We start from the raw sequence: 8,577 nt of genomic DNA on the forward strand, positions 1-8,577 counted from the left end.
GTATCTGAAAGGTATTTGTTGCTGTCCGGTTCACAAAAAAACAAAAACTAACACACACAAAAATGTTGAGAAACCGTCAGTTCCCTGATTCCCCCTCACCTCAACCCGCCCCTCCCCAGACATCCCTTTCTGATTTTCTGATATTGTTTTGAAAGCACGGATTTCATAGTTTCACTGGGTGTACAGTGTTCTGTTCTTGTCATGGCTGGGGCACATCGAAAGGGGAATGAGGACTCCAGGGGAGCAGCCACCAGCCCTGGGCTCTCTCCTCCTAATTCCCTCTGACACCTCCCTTCCTGGGTGCTGCTTGTCTTGGCACGATCCCAATAAGCCCTGAACCCGTACTAGCTCACTGCCCTCAGCGCCAACACTTGATAGTTCCCTGGAATTAAGGGCTGCCGGTTGAGACCTTTATCTCCACGGTCTCTATATGAAATTGCTGGAACTATATTGCAGGCTGGATCTTTAGCTCCGCCCTCGGACAGCAGCAGAAATTCTGGACTGTGATTGTCACTTGTGAGGTGGGTTCCTTTGTCCATGAGGCCCCTTTGAAAATCCCAACACTGCCTCATATTTCCAGGAGCAGCTGAGCGGGGTTTCTTCAGGGACTGAGTGATCTCTGCACCTCAGGCCCATCGGGACTTGGCGCAGCAGTGGGTGACAGAGACCATCAGTTATAGGGTTTCAAACCGACGGCAGCTTTTATTCACCACTGGTGCTGGAGGGGAAAGTTCTCAGGGGATTGGCTGGTAAGTGCACAGACAGAGGGGGAAGCAGATTGTCTCTCCGGGTGCAGCCTGGGCAAAGAGAGACAGATTTAAACAGTGAGCTGGTGGTCCTATATGCATATCCACCATGTTATAGGAGACACAAATTCTGTTGTGATTTATTATTTCTCTTGACATTCTAGGAGAAGGGGTCAGACTGTCCCTTATTGGGGGAAGAGGGGTGCTGGGCCCTGCTCAGTGCGGTGGGATCCTGAGTGTATTTTGGATAATAATAATAATACTAATAATTAATAAAAAATAAAATAATCCCTGAAAGAGCACAATTCCAGAGACTCGACTTTAGGGCCTGTTTCTGTTCACATTACTTGGTGATGGAGGATTCTAAGATCCCGGCAGAGTTGTGCTGCATAATGGGTGAAATTATTTGTTTGCTTTCGATAAAAGAAATATATAAATATTCATAAAATAGGGTGAATCTCAGCTCCGGCCCACGAGCAGCGGGGCTGTGACTGGGGAGGGGCCGTTTCACGGGGTCCCATGGGGCTGGGACACCTGCTGGCGCTGGGAGAGAGTTGGGACTGAATCCCCTTCCCAGCAGTGACCGGCTCTACGGAACTGTGCGGTGCCCAGAGGGGAATGTTCCCTGGCAGGTTTAGCCATATGGAGAAGGGGCCAATTGCTCCTTGCTTCGCTCCCTGGAGATCCCCCGTTAACTCCAATGGGAAGAGCCATTTGCGTGAGGCGAGCAGCGCTCTGCTATGCGCTGGGGTGGGGGACGTAGGCAGGACATGAAAGAGTTAATCCGCGATGTCAGAGTTTTCAGTCCTGACGCTCCTTCCCCCTCTTGCGCCCAAGACAGGAGAGTTTTGCTTGTGTCGTTGCTGCCCCCATGTGGCAGGCGCGGGAAGTTCCGCAGCTCTGGTTTTTGTATTAGCATCGACAGTGTTAGTGTCATTGTGTGTCTCTCGCACAGTAATACCGGGCGGTGTCCTCGGGCTTCAGGCCGGTCATTTGCAGATACAGCAGGTTGTTCGGATTGTCCCTGGAGATGGTGAATCGGCCTTCAACAGCTGGGGAATACCACTGCTTGGATGCATCGGGTCTAATCCGAGCCACCCACTCCAGACCCTGGCCAGGAGCCTGTCGGACCCAGTTCATATAGTAGCTGCTGAAGGTGAAGCCGGAGGCTTTGCAGGAGAGGCGGAGAGAGTCTCCGGGCTTTTTCACATCCCCTCCGGACTCCACTAGCAGCTGGCACCGGACACCTACAAATAAAGACATGTTACAAGTATGGGTATAAAAACAACAATAATTTTATAGTCTCCTGGCTCTGCCATTTAACCAGGAGAACAAAATACCTTCCAAAGCTGCTACAGTGAAAACAATTGCGATCCAAAGTCTCATTTTCCCAGTTTTCGGAGGGGAAACTTCTCAGGGGACTGGCTGGTAACTTCTCAGACCCAGGGGGCTGCGGATTGTGTCTCCGGGTACAGCTTGGGCAGAGAGAGGCACAGATTTAAACAGGAAACTGTCACCCCTATTTGCATAGTCACCCCCCCCATTATGCATGCAAATTCCTTCCCTTAATTATGTGAAAATCTTGCTCCAGGGCTCAGAGAGGAGTCACATCCTCCCTTCCTGTGTGTCTGTGCAGCGCCCAGCCCCACGCTGGGGGGGGTGTAAAGAAGCAGCTGTTACGTGTGAGCCCAATTTCCCCGTTATGAATTTAAGGCCTGATAGGCATCAAATTATGCGGTCGTGGGGAACAGGTCTCCGGAGCCCCCGCCCATGAGAACAGCGGGTCAGTGACTGCGGGGGCGGGGTCACAGAGTTGCATTGGGCTGGGACACCTGCTGGAGAGTTAAAATTCCCTCGTGTGGCGAACTCCGAGTGTTTGGGAGTCTTTCTTCAGGTGAGGATGCAGGCAGCGCTGAAGGGAGATAATTATTAAAAATCGAGATTCATATTGGTGATTACGTTCCCATTCCTTTCCCCATTCCCGCTCATACCGCACTTCCCATTTGTACCTAGATTGTAAACTTGTTGGGGAAGAGAGAGTCCTCCTGTTCTGTCTTTGTACAGTGCCTAGCACTCTGAGGTCGTGGTCTGTGATTGGAGGCCTTAGGCGCTGGGGCCACAACCACCCACAACTCCATCACCATCACCACCACAAACAACAAACAACAACAACAACAATACATATTTCCATTGCCACCTGTATTGATATAGGTATAACACATTCACCCTCACGCTCATCTCTCCATTCCCATGTCCAGTCTGACGCATGTTCTCTTTAATATCCCCATAGTCACTTGCTTACATGCTGATGTTCCCATTAACACTCATATTCCTATTTGCATTCCCATTCCTAGTCACCCCGCGCACACCTATACCCATTTCCAATGACACTCCCATTCCTCCGCTCCTTTCTACTCACCGCCCCATTCCTGTTCACACTGAAATTCCTATTCCCATCCCTACTCAGATTCCCAGTCCCATTGCAGGGGTAGGAGCCTGGGCATTAGGCCCTGAAGCAATTCGAAGCACTAACATTATCAGGGCACTGTGCTTGAGTATGCCACAGCAGTGTTTCCAATAAGTGCAATGGTAACAGCCAGGAAGCAACATGGTCTATTAGATAGGATGCTACACTGAACCAGAACAGCACAGGGTTTTTTGGGGGGCGGGGGGGGGTGGTGTTGAGGGGGCAAAGAGTCTGTTAAGGCAGGGGAAGTGCGATGGAAGGAGACTTTATGAACGTCTTAATATATTTGATTAAATATCTATATTCTTCTATGGCCTGTGGGAAATTAATCCTGGGAAAGAAAGTGAAATGAAAACACTGGTTTGTTTCTTTACTCTCCTTTGTACCTAATGGGCTCATTGTTACTTGCAGACCTTGGGCGCCATGACTAGATATTCTCATGCAATTGCAGAGGAAGGTGTTTTGGATGAGATGAGGCTGGTTTCCTTTCCCTGTAATTCCGCACAGTAAATACAGGGCGGGATCTTCTGGGCTGAGGCTGCTCATGTCTGCATATGCCAGGTTTGTGCAGAACTGGGAATAGAGCCCAGGTGTCCCCAGGCCAGCCCAGTGAGCTAGTCACCACACTGCACTGCCTGAAAAATAAACTCTACTAATGGAGCCTCTCAGCTGGACTGTGCTGCTTCAGGCTGGCTTGTCCCTAAGGAGTGAAGGGCCTGGGACCAGCCAACTCTGATTACACAGGAGCCAATCCTGTGAGGGATCAGGTGATTGCCCTCAGAAGAGCAGCCGAGGCTGCAGTGAAGGGGGAATGCTCAGTGCTCATCCAGCAGAAAGCCCTGGGAGTTAGGACTGAGACTGCAGCCAGGTAGGGCCAGGGGGCGGGCTGCCAAATCAGGAAAGGCCCCAGGCAGAAAGGAAAGAGGAACCGTTGTTCTGTGTGGCCTTTTGGATGGACTTTGTTTTGGGATTTTGATTATTATTTGGAGTTTTTATTATAGTAATAAACCGAGTCCAAAAGGAGGGGATTTTTGACTCCAAAATCCATGGGTGAAATTGTATCTGATTAATCCAATAGGGGAAACTGAGGCAGGCTGCCTGCAGTGTGGCCCTTGGCCACTAGAGAGCTCATGCAGCAGTTGACTCTATCACACTCCAACAAAATAACACACTCTAAAACAAGGTTTCTTCCTTTCTTCACAAGGGCTGGCGTTTTTAAAGGAGCCTCAAGGATTCGGGTGACAAAATCCCATTGGAACTTCCTTTGAAAATCCCAAGCTATAGTCACCTCCTCACCTGACAATCCCAGCACTCCCTCTGCTCTTAGTGATGAATTGGCACCAGGGACAACTGTAGAATTTGGCCCAAACTCTCGAGTCGCGGATGAGGTGAAGTTCAGTCTCGTAGCCAGGGTGTTGTGGCATTGTTTCCGGGCAGGTTCCCCACTCTACCGCGACTGAATCACTGGCTTTAAACCCATGTGTGTCCTTTTCTTTCCACACACTTAAAAGTTTAACTTATGTTATTTGATTTAAAAAATGGAATCCAAACAGAGAAGAGAATCATATTATGAAGTGTTGTCTGGTGTTTTGAGTATTATGTGGAATTTATTTTATATTAATAAACCCAGTCCGCAAAGGAAGGGTATTTTGACTCAAAACCACCCCTGTCCTTGGCGCCCATAGAGCTTGAGAGAGTTCTGGGGCCCTAGACACGAACTGTTCTCTAGTTTATTGACACATGAAATGTTTCCTTTTCATGTCACTCAAGGGGAAAAAACATCCGCTGCCTAGTTGAGTTCTGTTCCCAGATTTGAACATTTTATTGCCTTGCAAACCTTGAGTGGCCCAGACCAGCGAACTCCAATGTCAAGTCATTACAGTGCTGGGTATTCGTCCTAGTTCCATCACGGTGTGTCTCTGACACAGTAATACAGGGTGGTGTTCTCCATTCGGAGACTGCACATTTCCAAAAGCACCAGGCTGTTGGCGTTGTCTCTGGAGACAGTGAATCGCCCTTTCACGGAATCAGAGTAGTAGGTGCTACCCTGGGCAGCAGCTCTGGCCAGCCACTCCAGTCCCTTCCTGCAGCCTGGTGGATCCAATCCATATGACAACTGCTCGAGGTGAATCCAAAGGCTTTGCAGGAGAGGCGGAGAGAGTCTCTGGGCTTTTTCACATCCCCTCCGGACTCCACCAGCTGGACCTGCGACCGGGCACCTGCAAATAAAGACAGGTTACAAATTATTCCAATTTGAATTGCAACAGTGTAATGTCTCCTTGTTTTACCAGTACAACGGGGATAAAATACCTTCTAAAGCCGCTACAGTGAGAAACAAATAGAGCTAAAGTTTTATTTTCTCTGCGGTTGGAGGGGAAAGTTATCAGGGGAATTGGCTGGTAACTGCACAGACACAGAGGGCTGCGGATTGTCCCTCTGGGTGCAGACTGGGCAGTGAAAGAGATATTTAAACAGGAAACGCTCACCCCTATTAGCATATCCCTCTCCTTTTAAGAGAAACAAAATCTGATGTAATGTATTACGTGCAGTAGGACTAAGGGAGGGAGTCGGATTATTCCAGACTGTGTGTTTGTGCAGCGCCAGGCACACTGCAATGGGACCCTGAGTACACTTTTGACAAGGAAAAAAAATAAAAAGATGCCTTAAGAACATAAGAGCATAAGAACGGCCAGACTGGGTCAGACCAACGGGCCATCTAGCCCAGTGTCCTGTCCTCCGACAGTGGCCAATGCCAGCTGCCCCAAAGGGAATGAACAGGTAGAGCCTTGAAGATGCTCGATTCCCCAGAAGGAGATTTGGGGGCAGGATTACAGTCTCGTTATCTGGCTGTGGGAGACTCAGAGATACCTGCGGAGATTTGCCACATAATGTGGGAAATTATGTTTTAAATCTGTTAGAAAAGAAACAAATAAATGAGGTTGATTCATAAGAGAGTAAAATATTAATAAGGTGTGGGGGGTGAATCTTAGCTGTGGAGCCCCCGGCCAACATGCGCAGTAGGGCTGTGGACGGCCAGTCACAGGAGTTAGTGACTGGGGAGGGGTCGGGTCACCCACCCGCTGGAGAGCGAAGATAACTTTGGGCTCGGGGAGAGAGCTGGGATCGAACCCCTGTTCATACCCCTTCCCAGCCGGGACCGGCTCCACTGACACGTATCAGAGGGAACTGTTTCCTGGAGGATCGAACACATGGCTCAGGGCCACACACCAATGTTCTCACTCCTGGGAGTCCCCCCACTCATTTCAGAGAGACCAGTGGTGTGTGAGAAAAGCGGGGTTGTGCTCGACATTGGTGCTCTGTGAGAGATTCCCATGGACCCATGGAGTTCAAAGCTGGTGTCATATGTGGGTCCACCCTGATGCCCCTTGTCATGCCCATCCCACAGCTGTGCTCTGGGTGAGTCACTCCTGCCCCCCGCTGCCATGTGAACAGGTATGATACAGTCATGCGGTGAGCACGGGGCAGGGCACCCCCGACTCACTGGGGGGGGGGGGTTGTGCTAAAGGAAAAGATAACTTGGGTTATTGGGGTTAAAGGGACATTTATTATCCACCTCTCTGCACCTCAAACCACTGACATTGTTCTAAAAACTGGGACAGGGACAATGAGGCAGAATCAGACATGGGGGAAGAAAGTGAATTGTGATATTAGACTGGTGAGCCCCGGGTGGGAGGGAGAGGAAATGAGAGGGGATTTGGGGAGGGGACAATTTACTCTCATTTTGGGCCATGGTGTTGTCCCATTCACGTGGCTGATTCCCAGAAACAAACCGGGGAGGTCTCAGCTCCCCTCCCGCAGCCAGAAGTGCCCCTCTACGTTCCCTTTGATGTTTTTGAAAGCCTGGGTGTCACCGTTTTACTCTGCAAAATATTCCCGATTGCATGTCCGGGCGATGGTGAACCACCCCAGGGCAGATGAACTCACAAGGAAAATGAGAAGCCTGGAGCAGCAGACACTGGGAAATACCTCAAGCCTTGCGCTCTCTGACCCTGGTGCCCCCACATCTCTAACCTATGGGGCTCTGCTTCTCCCTGCGTCACTGCCTCTCCCTGAGCGATTCCAGTCAACCTCGCGGGAATCCATCCCAGCTGGGCCTCAGCACAATCACTGGTTTATTGGTGCAGATAAGGTCTGAGGGTTGGGGACTGTTATCTCCCTGGTCGCTATATTAAATTTGGGAAATCCATTGTTGGTTGGCTCCTTAGCTCCGCCTACTGACGTCAGCTGACGTCAGGAATTCTGGAATGCCATCTTCAGAACCCCAGGCCTGCCCCGTTCCAGGGGGAGCTGATCAGTCTGTGCTCAGGAACTGAGTGATCCCTGCACCACAGGCTGAGCTGGGCCTGGTGCCGCCATGGGTGACACTGAAAGGGAATGAAAGGGTTAACACCTGCTACCGTGTTTCCCCGAAAATAAGACAGTGTCTTATATTAATTTTTGCTCCCAAAGACGCGCTAGGTCTTATTTTCAGGGGAGGTCTTATTTTTCTTGTCCTGCGGCCAATCAGTAAGCCGCACGGCGGCGCCCGCCGCTAGGTCTTATTTTCGGGGGATGCATTATATTAGAGCGAGAGGCAAAACTGGAAGTAGGTCTTATTTTCGGGGGATGTCTTACTTTCGGGGAAACACGGTAGCAGGTTCTCATTACCCCTATGCCCGGCCTCACTGCTGTGCCTCGCGCGGAGCTATTTGTGGATCTGCTGGCTCGTGTGGCGAATGGGGGAAAGGGGGATTCTGCAGCCTGGGTTTTTGCATTACCACAAGTAGGTTTCGTGTCATTGTGTCTATCACACAGTAATACCGGGCGGTGTCCTCGGCTCTCAGGATGGTCATTTGCAGGTACACCAGGCTGTTGGAATTGTCCCTGGAGATGGTGAATTGCCCTTTAACAGAGTCTGCATAGTTTGTGCTGCTACCACCTGTCATAACTATAAAGGGAAGGGTGGCAGCTCTCCTGTGTACAGTGCTATGGAATCCCTCCTGGCCAGAGACTCCAAATCCTTTTACCTGTAAAGGGTTAAGAAGCTCGGGTAACCTGGCTGACACCTGACCCGAAGGACCAATAAGGGGACAAGATACTTTCAAATCTTGTGGGGGGGGGAAAGGCTTTTGTGTGTGCTCTTTGTTTTTGGGGGTTGTTCGCTCTTGGGACTGAGAGGGACCAGACATCAATCCAGGTTCTCCCCATCTTTCTAAACAAGTCTCTCCTATTTCAAACTTGTAAGTAAAAAGCCAGGCAAGGCGTCTTAGATTTACTTTGTTTTCTCAACTTGTAGATGTACCTTTACCAGAGTGTTTATCTTTGTTTGCTGTACTTTGAACCTAAGACAGAGGGGGGTCCTCT

The 8,577-nt window shown here is 50.0% G+C and overlaps 1 gene segment (V, D, J or C); it reads right to left on the reverse strand.

Annotated features, from left to right (window-relative positions):
- Positions 1-1,679: 1,679 nt before the first annotated feature.
- Positions 1,680-2,132, reverse strand: LOC115271470. The segment is given in 2 exon segments: positions 1,680-1,993; positions 2,087-2,132. Coding segments are annotated over 2 exon segments (360 nt in total).
- Positions 2,133-8,577: the final 6,445 nt, after the last annotated feature.

Source organism: Terrapene carolina, unplaced genomic scaffold (genome assembly GCF_002925995.2).
Source record: "Terrapene carolina triunguis isolate 2854851 unplaced genomic scaffold, T_m_triunguis-2.0 Scaffold27613, whole genome shotgun sequence".
Classification (NCBI taxonomy): Eukaryota; Metazoa; Chordata; order Testudines; family Emydidae; genus Terrapene; species Terrapene triunguis.